The sequence below is a fragment of the Cannabis sativa genome, chromosome X, assembly GCF_029168945.1.
Source record: "Cannabis sativa cultivar Pink pepper isolate KNU-18-1 chromosome X, ASM2916894v1, whole genome shotgun sequence".
Lineage (NCBI taxonomy): Eukaryota > Viridiplantae > Streptophyta > Magnoliopsida > Rosales > Cannabaceae > Cannabis > Cannabis sativa.
The window spans coordinates 22012149-22031036 of record NC_083610.1 but is presented as its reverse complement, the minus strand read 5'-3'; the positions used below and the strand labels follow the sequence as shown (position 1 = coordinate 22031036).

The window sequence follows — 18888 nt, the reverse complement described above, 5'->3', positions numbered from 1 at the left end:
GAGTAGTATTAGTAATAGTATAGTTTTCAACTTTGTTTATTCAATGAATTATTGAAATTCTTCTACTTGCATTCAATGGCTATATATATTAGCTACCTATAGCTATATATATCTACTTATTAATTAAATAGATTTTTCTCTTTGACATGACATTTTAATTTGTTCATCATATATTATATAGGGACACGATTTTATCTTGTAATGTACTTTTACGGAACGTATTTCGTGATATAGGCAGCCGTTAGATGGGGGAGTTATTTGATCTAAGGGCTGAGGTTAATCTAAGAGTAATTAGGGTTAAAAAATAGTAACGTATCCTGAGATCCATTTTTTTTTTTGAAAATAAAGTAGCTTTATTCAATCAAATCTTCCAAAACTATGGAAGAATAACAAGTAGGTAAATAATCCCCTCTAAGAACACGATCAGCCTCATAAAGAGAAGCTCGCGCTAAAGCATGCGCAAACCTATTAACAGACCGCTTAACAAAATAACAATCAACAGCCTCATGATTGTATGTGTTGTAGTTGTTTAAAACTATTTGTAAATTTTTATAAATTTTGAGTAGTTAAAAATATAAAAAATAAAATTTATATTTTATTGAACGTGTGGTAAGTTACTGTTTAAATTTTATTTCTCAGCACTGTGAATTATTTAAATTTTTTTTAAAAATTTACAAGTAATCTTAAATATATAGCTACAACTACAACGTATACAATTAAAAAAAAAAAATTAAAAAACTCTCCTAAATACTAAAATAAATAAAAAAATCTTCCAAAATAATGTTTAAAGTCTAATACAGAATTTCTTCTAATATTATAATGTATATACAATACAGATGCTATATATGTATTACAATATTATATCTTGAAATTATATTTGCATTAATGGCTTTTAATTTGCCTAAATTCTGGTATGGAGTTGGTATATATATATATACATATTTATAAATATATATATATACATATATATATAATTAACAATAACATCATGACATTTAAGAATACAAAAAAGAGAAAACAAAAAATTATTGTAATTCAAAGACTTAATGTGAATTCTTTTGTAATATAAATTAAATTAAAGTATATCATGTTTAGTATACTTGCAAAAATTTACTAATCATGTTAATTAATGTTCATGTATGTATATTCTTTAAAATCATTATAGAAAATCAATTTCACAACAATTAATTTTGCATATTCGATCTTTATTTTGTGGAGAAATATGCCAATACTAAAGACATAACAAAATAGTTTTACTCTTTTTTAATTTTTGGAAAATAAAATAATTAAAAAGGTATAGAGGAAAATGAAATATATTTATATATATATATATATATTTATATCTTAATTATGTTGTTTAATAATATAAATCAACCACATTATTCATCATAACTTCATTTTTTTCTTCACTGTGATAACAAGTAGCTAATAAGAAAAATAACTATATGAAAATAATTAATTTAAAGAACTATAAATATATATATATAATTAATTAATCGATGTAATATTATATATATTGATAGAGAAAGCAGCAGTTGATTAGGCAAGGTTAATTTAATTAATAAACCTTCTATGTATTTAGCCAATTTGGAAAGATGATGACATTTTCAAATTATACATATATTTTCTTAAGCTATGCAAATAATTAATTAATAATCCTAATACATCTTTATTTTAATAGCTTTGTAGTTTATACAGTTATATGCACTATATACATATTTCATAATATATATATTTATATGATATTGGCATATTATTATGGGTCACATCTCCACCAAACATATTCAAAACTTATTCAATTATTAATTTATTGAATTTAAGTAAGAAAAAAAATGTATAATATATATATATTTATATAACTCATGCATGCATGGACCATTGTAGCCATGAATATCATGTTTTTTACGTGTATATTTATAATATAAACGCAATAAAACTATATCTTTTTCAGTCATTGGATCATAATTTAGTGATCCATCTTTAGTAAAAAATGTCAATTTAAATACTTATTGCGAATTTATTTATAGTGCGTCTGAAATTATTATTATTATCATTTATTTAATTCATTTTCACAATGCATATATTTATTTATATATATAAAATAAGAAAGTATATTCGAAAATATTTTCTGTACAACAATGTATTCGCATTAAATTATTTAACAAACGAAAAAATTATTAAAAAAAGAAAAAATTTTAAAAAATTGTTGTGTTTGGAATTGAAAGTAACTATATAATTATTAGGTAATGGAATTTATTAAGGTGATAATTACACAATCTAATAATTATAATTTACACTATATATGGATTTATTTGAAAAGTTACTATGTAATTGAAGATAATTAGATAATTTAACATATTTTTTTTTATTATAATTAATTGAAAATAATTGAGGGATTTCAATTACATACACTTTTTAATTTTCATTTATAAAATAAAAATTAAGTGTAATTATACTATATAATTACTAAATTTTTTTATTTTAAATATTAACTATTGATCATAATATATATTCGTGTAATACTAATTATTTTTAATGGCTAATATCTAAAATATAAAATTTTTAATAATTACACTCAATTATCTCTAATTACATAATAAAAATATAATTAAACCAAACATACTAAATTAAATTAAATGATGTAATTATCAATAATTACACTATAATTTTACAAACTATCCTTGGTGTTATTTATTATCAGTTAGAGAAATCGATGTAGATGTTTTTTGTCGTATGATTAATTGGCCATGAAAAATAAATAAATGCAAAATAAAAAATATTTGTTAATCAAAACGACGTCGTGAAAAGGAAAAAAGCAAAATCCGAATAAAATAAGTTAAAGAACGGAAGTGGTACGAACTGAGGATACGGCTTAGGATAGCGGGAATCATGGAATATTATGTGGGTATCAATTTTCTTCCACTGAATCCCAAAATTTAAATTAAAATTAATTTTATTTAAAAAATTAAAAAAAAAAAAATCACAGAAATATGCTGTCTTTTTGGGAAACTAAAATTAAAATTTAAAAATAAAAAAAAATTAAAAAGAAAAAGAAATAAATGCGTTATAGCTGGCAAGGGAGTTTGTTCTTCCAATCTTATCTGAATGCCAGGTCAGCAAGGGGGAAAAAGACAAAATAGGAGAGAGTGGGGCCCATCTCAACAAACTGCTGACGTGGCGGAAGGAGGAGATGGCGAAAGAGGACACCTCTGTCTGAGGTTGAACTATCAATTATTGTTGTGACGTGGCATATCTGTTGTTCTAACATGTGTTATCTCGTTACAACTGTCGACTTTGCCTTTTTCTTTCAAAAATAAAAAATTAAAAAAATGTACGGTGTTTGTTGTTATTGTTGAACTGGGTGCCCTTTTTAATAGTCTCGTTTTCCACGTGCCATAATAAAAGTGGGAAATAATTTAGGAAAGAGAGTAGTAGTAGTAGTGGATTATATTTAGCCACTTGCCATTGTTGTTTCTAGATTTTTTTTCCCTCCTAAATATATTGCCATCGGTGATAATTCCTCTAGTCCTTTTGTGTCGTGTTTGGATTCGTATTTGTTTACTTATCATATACGCATACGAATGCGACTTAAATGAATTTTGTATCGTGACAAATTCGTAAAATTTTGTGTCGTGTTGGTAAGTTATAAGTTAAATTATTATTTTTAATATTATTATGTTGTGTTCATGTCATGTAGAATTTTTAAATTTATTTTAGATGATTGACAAGAATACAACTCGTTGTACAAAAAATTTATAAAATATGAACATAGTTTGCATAATTTTTGTATCGTGTCGAATCCATAGAATCTCGAATCCTATTTGTATCAAATTTATGTGTTATGACTTGAATTACAACCCTTACCTTCACCCTTACCTTCACGTATTATTATTATGAATAAATATGATATCACTAATAATTAACCAATAAAACTCATTAGTTTCTAATCTTAGCTAATGGTAAAGACGATTAGTTTCTCAACTAAGTTAATGTTGTTACTTTTGCCTTGTATTTAGTTTCTCTACAAATAAATAAGCTCATTTTTGTGAGCTAAATTTTTTGGTTAATTTTCTCAGCATTTTCTCTTCGAGTTTTCTTCTTCGATTTCTTAGTCTTTACTAATTTTAAGTTAGTTAGTTAAACTTTTACATGGTATCAATCACCTCCAATAGAGTTATAGTAATTCTCACATTTGATCTTTACTCAAATGGGAAAAGCACCTACTACAGACTCGTCTACGCAATCATCTGACTTTACTTCTTTTATATAGAACCCGTTCTCAATCTTCCTATTCCCCCCTCACGATCAAGTTGGATTGTGTTAATTTCGTTTTTTGGAAGTCTCAAGTTGTTCCCACAATGATTGGCCATGGCCTTGATGAAATCTTATTCAATGGTATTCTTCCAACTCAAATCTTGATTGATGGTACCAACAATTCTGCATATAAGCAATGGAAGAAACGTGATTAGCTCCTTCCTAGCTTCAATCCTCCACGATTGAAGTAGTTCTTGCCTCGATTGCTAATCATCACACTTACTTTGTTGTTTGGCATATTGGAATAGAAGTTCTCAAGTCAATCTCTGGCAAGATTACTTCCATTGAAGGCCAATTCTCCCATGATCAAAAAGACAATTTGTCCGTCTCTGATTATGTGGATAAAGTCCAATCTCTTGTCGATTCTCTAGCCATTGGTGGTTTTGCTATAAGTAATCAAAATCTTGTTCTTTAACTATTAAATGGCATAGGTGGTGAGTTTGATTCTGTAGTCTTTGGCATCACATTCTGAAGTAATTTTTTTATCTCTTAAGAAAGTTCAAGCTCTACTCATGTCTCATGAAAATAGATTGGAACATCATAATGCTATGAAAGATGTATCTCTAAATTTACAAGCCAATCTTGCATTTTGGCAACACCTGCTCGAGTAAAGAACACTGATTCATCTTCAATTCGTTAAGAAAGAACACTGAACCTCCACTGACTTATTGTCAGTCATCTGAAATTTGAGGTAGCAACTGACAACGTACTTCTTAGTTCCAGCCTCCTCAATGTCATATTTTTTTTGAAGTGCAAGCGTCTCAGATTTCCTTAGCAGTTTTGCCAGAATTATATTAGTCATACAAATTATCAGATAAACCAATGAGAATAAAATTTTTGCACAAAAATTCATTCTCGACCTAGCTTGCTAAATCAACAGTTTGCTTATGCTTTTCATCATCCTTAGCAGTATCACAAACAACAGGTTTATCAGTCGTCAAAACAAAAATAATCTTCTTTCGTAGTGAGGTAAAAAGACATGTTCTGTCTCCATCTTTCAAAATGATTTTTCTCAAAACAAAAAAAAATTCATTTATGTCAACAACACTAGAATTTTTATCGGTAGTCATGAAAGAAATATAACGTCTTAAAATTGTTATAAATAGTTGCTGTAAAAAAAAAAAAAAGAAACGAGTTTACCGAATTAAAGTTTGGGTTGAGTCGAGGATTATGTTGTTCTCTTTAAGACATTCACGACATTGTTCAAAAATGTACAAGCAGATTATTACCCTAGAGAACTGTCGAAATACCAGACCCAATAATCATATTACTGCTATGAATACATTTGTAAACACACCCGCCCCCAGTTCGGCACAGTCGGACGAACGGCGGCGAGCGTGAGTGTGGTGATCCGGTATGTGAGTCCTCACCCATACACGCAAAACTAAGTACCTCTTGGGGCCCTATTCATATTTCAAATTTACACATTATATACACTTCTATTTATAAAGTGTTCTTATCCCATACAACTCAATACACTCACATATTTTCACATCTCATATATTTATTTTTTTTTATAAAATTTCATTAAAGTTTTAAGTTCCAACAGAATATTGATATTAATTGGAATCTTTGATAAGAGCTATTAATAGTTATTATTGCAAGTTCAAATGGTGTAGTAGTTAATCCCACAAAATTGATTATATTGAAGAGATTTACAAAAATTAGTTTCGTAAATTATATTGTTCGTCTAGCTAGGCTAGTATAAGTCTGTTTAATTCCTTGAGACTATATAATTGAATATTTTATTTCTTATATGGGACTCTAATTATTATTACAATATTTTCCAAAAATTTAAACCAAAATGCTTAAAAAACAATAGCCCCCACGTAACTGTATAATAATAATAATAATAATAACCTTAAAAAAAAGTACATGCAAGATACAACTACAATGGAAAATAATTAATGTGCATGGTTAAATTAATTAGTTAATTACGTTTATTGTACGGTATAATAAATAATATTCTAACGTAGACAACAAATAAATCAAACTATAAATACACATATACACCATATCTTCTTTACTACTTAATGTATAATTAAAGTAATATTAATTTACAGCAAAGTAATTAATTTAGTAAGGAAATAATACTATTTACATATATAGCACGTAGCTAGTTTAGTTAATTTATTTAAATATAATTAATTAAAGATTTTTTGTCGTCTATAAACCCTTTCAATTATCGCTTTATTTGAACTTAATACTATCAAAGTTCAAATTTTAGCGGTAAAATCTTTCAAATTCCTACTATAAACTATTTATGTGTGAACTTTTTGCACGTTTATATGAGCACATTTAATATTTTCATTTTAAAAATTTATTCTGAATTAAAGAAATTGTTAGATTTAATAATTTTTGTCTAATTTCATTTAATTTTACTATTTCAGTGATTGTTAATGTGTTAAATTATACTTTCCGAACTTTGATATCTACCAAATTATGTCTTTCGAATTTCAATAAGTACTAAATCATGCTTACCGTCAGACTTTTATTATTAAAATTGGAGAAAAAAATTTAAATTTAACAATCTCAGTAATTCATAAATAATTTTTAATAATTAAAAATTTTAAAAGTATAATTTAATACGTATTAAAATTACATAAGAATTGGAGTCATTCACTTGAGCTTATTGCATTAATATAATCACTCAAAACCTACCAATCGACAATATTATATATGTGAACACATATTTAAAAATAAATAAAATTTTAATAAGTAGATTTAAAAGATGGACCGACCACACAAATAAAGAATTATAGTACAAATTTAATAATCCTAACCCGGTTTATTCTTGCACTCATTCCCAAACACCCCACATATAAAAAAAGGCAAAAGGAAACCTCCACCACTGTTCAGTGTCACGTGACCCTAAGATTTTATTCACCAACCGTACCACGTCTACAGATTTCCTTGCCCTTCAAATTACCATAATACCCTTACTCGATATGCCCCATGTGCCCTTTTTTCAGGGGTATATTCGTCAATTCGTTAGACCCCATGGTTGGTCCCTGCTACTCCGGGGGTTGCAACCCGCACGTGTGTCGGCTAGGCCACTGGCCAAAGCACGTGACTAAAGTGGGGTTTGCACATGATATGATATCGTTGAAATTTTGAAGGATGGAAAATTTAATTTAGTTTACTATTTTTATTTATTTTATGTGTTTACAATTTTATCTTTAAATGGATAAGAATGAGTTTGAAACGTAATTGGGTTGGTTGGATTGATGATTTTATGTGTCAAACTATAATGATATGTAAGAATAAATGAATAATAATATATTAATTAGATTAGTATATATGTAAAACAACATAATATAATATTTTTCATGTGTAAAAATCCAATAATGATTGCTATCACATAACACTTCACTACTTTAGTTTACAAAAGAAAAATTAAAAAAATCATTAGTTTGAATCTTCTTGAATAATAATAAAATCACTTATCATGTTTCTTTTGTTTGTTTGTGTTTAATAAAAATGTTATGAGATCGAATTTAGTTTTATATTTAAAATATTGAGTTTTTTTAGTAATTCTATCATTTTGATTATAGTTTGGGTGGAACGGTTTTTTAATGGAATAATTACATAAGATACTATTTTTTATAAAATATTTACATTTTTACGTTCAAATAATGTTTTTTTATATTTTTACAGTTTTCTAAAAAATAACACGAAAACAACATAAAAGTAACATGAAAATAACAACAAAAAATAGCATACAGATAACAAAAAATTAACAACAAATGAACAAAATTTCAACATAAAAAGACCGTATTTTATGTAAATAAAATCAAAAAAATCGTAAAAATATTTAAAATTCCGTGAAACCGTATTTTGTTGTTTTTGTGCATTTGTGAAATTATCCCTTTTTTAATTAGTTAAATCTATTTTTTAACTAGACAATATAAATTTTTTGGTGGTTTAATAGGGTTCATTAAAAAAAATAGGTATAGTGATTTATCTTTTTATATTTTTAATATATAAATAATTATGGTACAATTTTCTAACATTATTTAACATCAACTAAAATAAAAAAAAAAAAATTAGAGTTTTTTTGTTCTTAAATTTATAAATATAGATATTATCTTTTTTTTTTATTACGAGATTTTTGTTATTACGATTAGTCTTGTCTCAGTGTAATTTTAAGTATTTTAGTCTTATATGTGTGACATTTTTTATATTTTATTGTTAGGTGTTCTTTGTTCTTCGATAACTTATCATCAAATCGCAGTTTGTAGTTAGGAATAAAAAGTTTTTTGCGATTGAATAAGTTGTTGGTAGTGCAGTCAGTGACGAATCTAGAAATTTGGCTGAGTGAGGGCTTGAATAAATATTAAGTCAAAACTAATAATAATAACTGATAAATGTATCATTTCAAATTTGCATCTTCAACAAAATAAAATAAAATATTGTCAATAGTGTTATTTTATTTTTTAATAAAGTGTTATTTTTTTATTATTTGTATTGGACTACTTTTAAAATGGGCTTGATTATAATGAGGGTGGGCTCTTGAATCATGATTAAGATATTGAGTGATGGCTTTGTGAATTGGACTTTAATAAATTGAGTGAAATGAATTAATATATGTATATATCTACACGTGAAAAGTTTGATGTATACATTTGAGTGAGGGCTTAAGCCAACATATGGGCTAAAGTCCCTCCGTCCCTAAGTGCGCAGTTACGTACTTTGCCTAATAATTGAGTATTCAAGTTACGAGGTTGAATGAACTGCAACAGTTTCTACTCTTGTATATTTTGAGCCGTAGATGAAACTTAAAATCTAAGTGTTCTTAAAGTTAACTTTGATGTTGTAATATTTTTTATCTAATTTTTAGTTTATTTAATTTGAGAATTAATTGACTAATTATTTAACTCATTTTTGTAATTTTAATTTCTCAAACGGGCGATTTTTTCATTAAATTACACACTATTATTTTAACTGATTGCTATTAATAAAATTAGATGATTTATATAAAAATATTTAAAAAATTATTAATATAAATTTTTTTAATATGAGTATCTATTGTAATTCTCTCTAATCCATGTACTATTTTATTTTTTGTTTTCATTTTTTTCATTCTTTTTGATAATTAACTTTAAATGAAAATTATTAGCTCCACTTAAATATTAATAACAACCTACTGAAAATACTTAAAACAAAAGCTATTAATTTTTCTCTATAAAAAAAATAGCAATAAAATAAATTTTGCCGACAATTTGGTACGTATGTTCTCCCAAATTATACATAGAAGAAAAAAAAAAAACATAACGATCGTTAGGTAGTTAACAAATATCTTAATGCAATTAAACATATTGGTACCAAATTCTAAAATAGTTGAGTCAAAGTCCCCAAATAATAATTTCATTTTATATTAAAAAAAATAAAAAATCTAGACCTTTCACCATGCAAACAAAAATAAAATAAATTAATTAAATTTTTTTAAAAAAATTAAAAATAATAAATAAAAGGGTATTAGGTAGTAGGTACGATGTACTAGTAACAGAAATGGATACGTATCTCTCTACCCTATCTTATTCATTCAATATCTCAATCCACCTTTATTCCCCTAATTAGTTAATTAATTAATTAATCTTAATTAAACTCAAACTAATAACGGATTAAGAGTTGAGGACTCACAGTCTAATAGTAGATGTAAATTGCAGCTTAAATATTAAGGTGGCGTTTGGTTGGAGGTAATGAAATGGAATGGAATGGAAAGGAAATAATTTTCATTCCATTCCTTTGTTTGGTTGCATTTTAAAGTATTGGAATGGCATTCCAATGGAATGCTCTTTCCACCACTTTGGTGGAATGGCTATTCCATTTTAAAAAGGAAGGAATGACCATTCCAATGTAACAAGAAAAAAAATTTAATTATTTTTTTATCAATTTTTTTTATGCATTTTAAATTTTATTCCATTCCATTCCTATTTCCATTCCCATTCCCATTCCTATTCCTATATTTTCATTCCTCCCAACCAAACGCCTCCTAAGTTTTTAACTCTTAAAAGGAGTGTTCCCGTTAATTTTTTATTATAATCTCTTAGTCAATTTTCATGCTTGAAGATACATATCAAAATATTTTTTTCAATTTTTTTATGACAATGTTTATTATAGTTACACAATTATTCTTGAAAAAATTTATAGCGATGAAAAATATGTTTGAAATTTTTTTGAATATGCGTGGTAGACTAAAATATTATAAATTCTGTTTTCAGTAGTGTAAGCTACTTAGAATTTTTCAAAAATTCTAACATTAATTTTAAAAAATTGTCATAAGAGGCTCTAATTAGCACCCATTTAGAAATAAATATAAGTAATGGGAAACTTTGTTAAATATGTGATAAAAAAAGGTAAATACTATTTTGTATTTTGTGTTTTGCAAAAGTTGTCAGTTAGACCATATGTTTTATTAAATGACAAAATAGACCTCATATTTTTTAAAATGGTAAAAATAGGACCTTAAACTCAATTTTCAACAATTTTTTTTTTCATATAACTAATTTTAAAACAATTTCTAACAGGAACAGATAAAAATGGTGTAAACAGTTTTGTCATAACATATCTAGATCAGACTATTATTAAGTTTTATTTTGTCAAAAAATCAGTTCAGGGTCTTATTTCTACAATTTTAGAAAATATAAAATCTATTAAAGTATGTAATTGGTAACTTTTACAAAGAATTTAAAATAATATTTACCCTTAAAAAAATACTTTACCACCATTTTTAAAGAATGTCATAAGGATAATAATTATATTAATTTTTACTTTATTTTATAATTAAATATGTAATGACAATTTATTTTAAATGTGTCTTGCAAAACAATTACACTATATATTACATAAACAAAATAAATTATTATTCAATTATTTTTTATTTATTCCTTTAGATTTCTTTATTAATTTATTTTAATTCTAAATTAGTAAACTCAGCATAATAGTTAATAAGTAGTAGGAAAGAAGAAGGTAAGAGGAAAGTTCCTGTGTTTGTGGGGAAACGTGGAGAGCCGGTTCCGTACAGGTTAAAAAAAAAAAAAAAGTGGGAAAGATTTTTGAAGTGAAGGAGATAGCGACACGTGTCGGTGGTAATTGTGTGGGTGAAGGGTGGAGATTGTGGCAGGTTTACAGGCTGGACTGACAGAAAAGCAGTAATGATTCGCTCTCCGATTCGGCGACCGCTCTTGTCGTTTTCTGCCAGCTCACAATTTCCGTGCGGCCGTTTTTTTGAAAACCAAATTTTTTATTTATTTATCAAAATTTTAAAATAAAAAAATATCTCACACGAAATGGTATACAGCCTGGCTTACCCAGTCAAACTCAGACTAAAATATTATAAAACAAACTTCAAATTATTTTTTTTTTATTAAAAGAAACTTTACTCAACCGCTTTCATCGTTATCTCTATCTATTATTATTTTTTATTTATTTATTTTAATTAATAAAACTGTAGCTGATAATTCTGGTCCTTATTAGGGTTCTGTTTGTTTCAATAACTTACTTTCAGTACAGTTTAAAATGGAAAAATTGTTTTTCTGGCAAACCAAATAATAAGAAAGGAAAATGTACTGTTTGTATTGTTTTCACGCGCTTTTGAAAAGATAATCACGCGCCACCGTCCTCCTTTTGTTTTTGAGCATTTTATAAACGTTTAATTAAAATGTTTATATGAAGATCACATATTAAAAAAAATGTTTATTAATAGCAAGTGTTATTTTTGAATATACTTTTTACTTTTGATATTTGAGCTTATGGTGACTCTTGGTATTTGGTGTTTGATCTTACTCTTTTTTATATGCTAATAAAAATTAAGAAATTTGTTCATTTTTATTTTTAATTATTTTTTAATTGTAATTTTTTAAAAAATAAAAAAATTGGAGGCCATATTACCCTCCGATCTCTTCCTATTTCCCTTATTGAATGTTGTAATCTTTTTATTAATTATTTAACCGGTTGATTATTTAACTTGTTTTTTTAATTTTAATTATAATTAAATTTTGAATGAAAAGATTTTTATTCAATTAGATTGCAAATTATTAGTTTTTTCTTTTTTGAATGAAATATCCACATTTTATTAGATCTTAGTGTTCACCACCAAACAAGATATCAAGTTAGTTGAAACATCATCTAAACTAAAATGATAATTAAGATAAAATATAAAGGCTCTAGCAATAATACGATTCACCATATAAGCTAATCGTTTAACAAAAATAATAAAAATATTACTAATCAAAAGTTTACAATTATTAATCACTTGATCAAAGATGGAGATCTTTTGAATAAAACTTCGTAAAGTTTGTATTACCGTCAAGCAATCTGATTTGAAAGTGACACGTTGTTATTGATGTTATTTTATCAAGCTAAGTGCCTTACGAATCTTCATTATTTATGTCAATTCAAGTGTGATCCATCCACGATTATAGATTATTAGTTTAAGTGATTGCTATAATAAAAAGGAAGGGGATATTTTTTATTTTCTACTTTTTTTTTTGAATGTTTCTAAAAATAATTATGAAAGTAATAAAACTTGTTAATTTCGATAATAATAATAATAACAATAGTAATTAATTGAATTGATGTTAACATATAACGGAAGAAGTAGAAGAAGAGGAGGAGATGCCGTGTAACTACAAAAACCAAAACGCAAGGAAGTTATGGCGGTGGTCTGTCGTTTTGGTGGGCCAACCACCCACCACTCAAAACTTAAAAGCAACAAAACAAAACGCCTATTTATTATTATTATTATTATTATTATTATTATTATTATTGAGAGAGAGTGAGATACACACCCTCCTCTCTTCACTTCTTCTTTTAACCAAGTTTTATTTGAATCCATAAATTTACAAAAACAGTTCAATTGTAATTTTTTGTCTGAGAATTATTAATTTTTTTTGTAAGAAAATTATTTATATTGTTTTATTAGTTGCTATGTAGGTTGTAATGTAAATTTTTGTAAAACTATTAAATTTTTGTAATATGTAAAAATGAAAAAAAAAATTATAACATTTTATTATTTTTTTTTTCTCTATTATTACAATTTTTTAAAAATATATATAAAATAAAATACATTTTAAATATTAAAATAAATAATAATAAAAAATATGAAATTTTATTAGAGTAAAAATTAAATAATTACTAAAATTAATACATAACAATATAAAAATTCAAAATAAATTTATAAAAGAGTAAATACTATTTTGGACTTTGTATTTCGCAAAAGTTACTAATTGGACCATCTATTTTGTTAAATGATAAAATAGACCCTTTATTTTCTAAAATGGTACAAATATGATCCTAAATTAATTTTTTGTCAAAATAAAATATAATAATAATCTGATCTAAAGATATTATGACAAAACTGTTTACGTTTTCTGTATTTGTTCGTGTTACGAATTGCCTTCAAGTTAGTTATATTAAGAAAAAAAATTGTCAAAAATTAAGCTCCCGGTCCTATTTTTATTATTTTAGAAAATACATTAGCTATTTTGTCATTTAACAAAATAGAAGGTCCAATCAATAACTTTTACAAAATACAAGGTCTAAAATAATATTTGTCCTTTATAAACTTGATTGATTTTTTTTACTATTTAAATGTACATAAAATTTTCGTAAGATGCAAATAAAACATCTTTAAAAACTTTTTGACTAATTAGATTTTTTTTTACACCAAATCATAATCTTTAAACATTTTAGATTGGAATTTTTTTTCTTAAATTATTGAAATTTATAAATTTAAAAAGTCTTACAATGATGAATTTCAAGGGGCTCAAATTTATACATCTCAGAATTTGGAGGTACAATTTAGTAGATATCATAGTTCGGGATACAGTTAGTACATGTAATTAGATAGAAATTTTTTAATTACACAATCTCAAAAGTTTACCTAGAATTTTTAACAACTTGAAAAAATTGAAAATTATAATTTAGTACATTTAAAATTTAAGAGAAAAATTATTCTATATTTTTGAAAATTTTACAATATCTTAAATAATTATAGTACACACTCTATAAAAAAAATAACCTTAAAAATTAAAATTAAATAGTGGTGCATCAGTATTGGTGCACCTATTTTAAAAGGGTATATTGTAAAAGCAATAATAGGAGCATTCCTATTGAATACCAGTGATACCAAACACATTCTATAAATAACATTCTACGATTGATTAACGACATTATTTAAAAGCAATTTTTTTAAGTTATATGAGAACTAATCCTTAATTACACCCATAACATTATAACATTGAAAAAAGTTCTAACACTATTAATATCTTTTGATAATTATGAAAAATACTAAAATACACCAATAACATTTAGCATCCTACTATAAATTAATATCTCTATTAATCTACTTAAGTATTACATTTTATATAATTTAATATAATAATTTTTTAAAAAATATGGCTAATTATATGTGAAAAAATAACACTTATACCCAATAATTATATAAAGCAATTCTATAGAGAGAGAGAGTGTTTGTTTGTGTAAATGAGTGCAGGTAAGTATGACGCGTGTCCGTTAGCCAGCTGTATCCCAAACATAAGATAATAACCGCTTACTGGAAAAGGCAGTTTCTCAATCCCCACAACGCTCTTCCCATTTCCCAACGATTCATAACCTGCTTTACCGGTCACCCTTTTCACATTCTCTCTCTTATTTTCTCTCTTAACTATTTATAACAACCAAATCCCCCACCTCTCTCTAATAACCCTTTCCCCCAAATCCCATTTTCTTTATTTCTTCTCCATTTTCAAAATCACCCAAATTCAAATCCCCATTTTCAAAAACACCACAATCAATAACTCAAAACTCAAAAATGGCGACGATTACCAGAAAAGAAATGGATCGGATCAAAGGTCCATGGAGTCCCGAAGAAGACGATTCCCTACAGAAACTGGTGGAGAAACACGGCCCCAGAAACTGGTCTCTGATAAGCAAATCGATCCCTGGTCGGTCCGGTAAGTCTTGTCGATTGAGATGGTGTAATCAGCTGAGTCCACAGGTGGAACACAGAGCTTTCACGGCTGAAGAAGACGATACTATAATCAGAGCCCACGCTCGATTCGGTAACAAATGGGCTACCATAGCTAGACTCCTCAATGGAAGAACAGATAACGCTATAAAAAATCACTGGAACTCGACTCTGAAACGAAAGTGTTCAACAATGTTGGAAGAGACCGACAATGGTCATGGCCACGTCAGCGGTGGTGGTGGAGGAGGAGGAAGAGCAGGAGGGTACGATTGTAATTATCCACAGCCTTTGAAGAGATCGGTTAGTGCCGGGTCGGGTATTCCGGTTTCAACCGGGCTTTATATGAACCACCCGGGTAGTCCTTCTGGATCAGATGTGAGCGATTCCAGCGTACCTACGGTGGGTTGTACTACTCTTTCACCTTCGCACGTGTTTAGACCCGTGCCGAGAACAGGTGGCGTTTTGGTCGAAACGGCGTCGTCTTCTAACAACAACAACAACAATGATCCTCCAACTTCGTTGTCTCTTTCTCTTCCCGGCGTTGTTGGATTCGATTCTTGTTCTGAGGTTATGAACTTGTTGCCGGCACCGGTGTTGGCGCCGGCGCCGGTGACGGTGGTTGGTGGTGGTGGTGGTGGTGGTGAAGGTGAGAGTAATGGGGTTTTTGTGCCGTTTAGTAAGGAATTATTGGTGGTTATGCAGGAGATGATTAAGAAGGAAGTGAAGAATTATATGTCTGGATTGGTTGAACAGAATGGAGGTTGTGTTCCGCCGCCGCCGTCATCGACCGCCGTCGATGGGTTTAGGAACGTTGCAGTGAAGAGAATTGGGGTTAGCAAGATCGAGTAGTAGTTTAGGGAAGGGGGTTGGTTAGTAGTGGCTGTTTGGATACCGAGAAAATGGAAAAGAAAATCATGAAAGGAGAAATCTTTGGTTGGATTTTGAACAGAGTTAGTTGTTTAGTAGTATAAGGGAGAAGAGAAAAATTGCCTGTTTTTTTTTTTTTTTTTTTAATTTTAATATTTAGGAAATAATTTTGGTTAATGTACAGAGAAATGGAAATGAAAAAAAAAAAAGAAAATGAGAGAAAGTGAAAGAGAAAATGAGAGAAAAATATGGTGAGTTGAGTTAAAGCTCGAAATTGGAGTTTGAGTAATGGAAAAGTAAAGTTTAAAGAAAAGGGTATAAGAAAAAGATGAACTTTGATGAAGTTTGATGATGAGAGAAAGTGAAATTTGAGAGTTTTTTAGGTTTAAAAACTCCATTAACTTTTGTTTAATCTATATCTATCTAATGATGATGGATATGGCCTTTGTTTATTTTTTTCATACTGTTTTTATTTTTTATATATTTTCCAGAAGAACTAAACTTAAAGAAAATCAAAAACACTAATATGAAATTTAAATCCAAGTTTTTTTTTTCTTTTTGACAATACTGTTTTTTTTAGCTCAATTCTCTAATTTGATGATAAAAATGTTAAATGATTTTTGTTTTGATGATAAACAAACTAAAGTCTCAAATGCTTTTTTCTAGTTTTGTTTTGGCTTTAATACAACTGGCATTTGATTTTTGGTAAAAAGTTAAATAAGTTATATATACAAACAAAAAAAACTATAAAATGACATGACCCACTTTTATTAAATGGTCAAAATTTAATTTTTGATTCTGGTAGGATAAGCATTGAAATATACCAAATAATAATTGAAAATGGAGAATTTCTTGTTAAAATTGGAAAAGTTGAGAACGTTATGTAACTAACTATCAACATGATTTTTCTTAAAAACTATTATTGTTATTATTATTATTTTTGTTCGTGATTGTTTGTTGAAAAGTTGTAAGTAAAAACATTAAAACGGTTAAGGTCCCCAACTAAGAGGTAGTTGAAGATATAAGATATGGTGCAGTTGGGGGATTAATTTTAAACCATGCAAGTTTTGCTTCAAATATTTTCTTGTTGGAAGATTATTTATTTATAACAGTTTTTCTAACTAACAACCTTTTTTTATTGCAAAATGTTAAAAGGCAGGTACCCATTGCTCGTACATTAAGAAATGTTAAAGGGTAACATAATACAGGGTGATTCTTTAAAATGAATGTATTGATGCACCTTTAACTTATTTTGGCATTCAAAAAAAAATTTAATCTAATTTTTTTTTTCATATTTATATACGTTATAGCTATTTAAGATATCCAATAAAATTTTGAGAAATTCGGAATAATTTACAATATAGAAAATAATGTTCAAACAGTCGATTTTACACGCGTATAAAATAAAATAGTCACGCGTGCAATACAATGTTTGAACATAGTTTTCGGCGTGTTAAAGTTTTCCAAATTTCTTAAAATTTTGCAGGATGTCTTAAATAACTATAACTCACATGACCATGAGAAAAAATTTGACTGAAAAATTATTTCGAATGCTAAAACAGATAGGGGTGCATCAATATATCCATTTTAAGGGTGTGCATTGTAGAATTTTCCTCATAATACATAATTTCTGAATATCGAATCTCAATTGTTTTACTTTAATAAATATTATGAAAAAGTACTAACTAATTATATAAGGGTAGCAAAACGGGTTTCAACATGGCACATAAACACGAATTTTATAGGTTAGGATTGGAAAAATTAGACGCAGGTTGAAAACGAATCGACAAAATTTAACACGAAATAAAAACGTGTCAAACACGATACGACTCGCTTAACACGAATTTGACACGGTTTCCTTAAATATAATATAAAATAATAATAATAATAATAATAATATAATTTTATAAAAATATATATTTAGTGATTCAATGTTAAGTTAAAAAATTTTAAATTATTTTTTTTAACATAAAATTGAAAATATTTTAAATTTTTTAATTTTTATTATATATATAACAAATTATATATACTGTATATAAGTTTTTTAATGGAATTTAAATCTGTAATTTTTCTCTATAATGCCAGTTTCAATAATATCAAAATGGATTACAGTGAGTTGACACGAACACGACATGATTTTTTACGGGTCGGATTAAAGTTAAGAAAATTAGACACGAATTAAAAAATGAGTCAACACGTCTGACACAATATAAAAACGGGTCACATAAAATATGACACGAAGATATATTTTACCATCCCTACAATTATATAACACTTTATCATACTGTTAAACTATAGTTAGCTTATAGCAATATTCTGTTAGGTTAGGTTGAAGTCTATACATTTTGAAATGAAAGAGAGAGAAGAAAACTCTTTATCTTTAAATAATCTCAGCCGCCACCCAAATGAACCAATCATATTACTAATGCTTTTAAATAAAAATAATGTAAGTTGGTCTTTTTAATATTCTCAACTAGTATCCTAGGCTTAGCTCATTCCCATATTATGTAAGTAAAGTTTATTATTGTTTAATCTTGTTGTTGTTGATAATATATATCATATATTTCTAGTATACATAGCTTGAATCGATGAACCTGTTTTTATTTATTTATATTTTATAATAATGCAAGTGTGTGTATTGTGTGGTTTTTTTAAAGGCAAAAAAATCATAGCTATATTTTTTTTTCTTTTTTAGGAAGAAATGACACAGAAAACAATGGCTTTTCTTTTACAAG

General features: G+C 26.9%; 1 protein-coding gene across 1 annotated transcript; it reads left to right on the top strand.

The window, feature by feature from the left end:
• The first annotated feature begins 14802 nt into the window (after positions 1-14802).
• Positions 14803-16614, top strand: LOC115702749 (transcription factor MYB73). Its single transcript, XM_030630181.2, has one exon. The coding sequence runs from the start codon at positions 15131-15133 to the stop codon at positions 16133-16135; it is 1005 nt and encodes a 334-aa protein (XP_030486041.1). The 5' UTR covers positions 14803-15130; the 3' UTR covers positions 16136-16614.
• The last annotated feature ends 2274 nt before the right edge of the window (positions 16615-18888 follow it).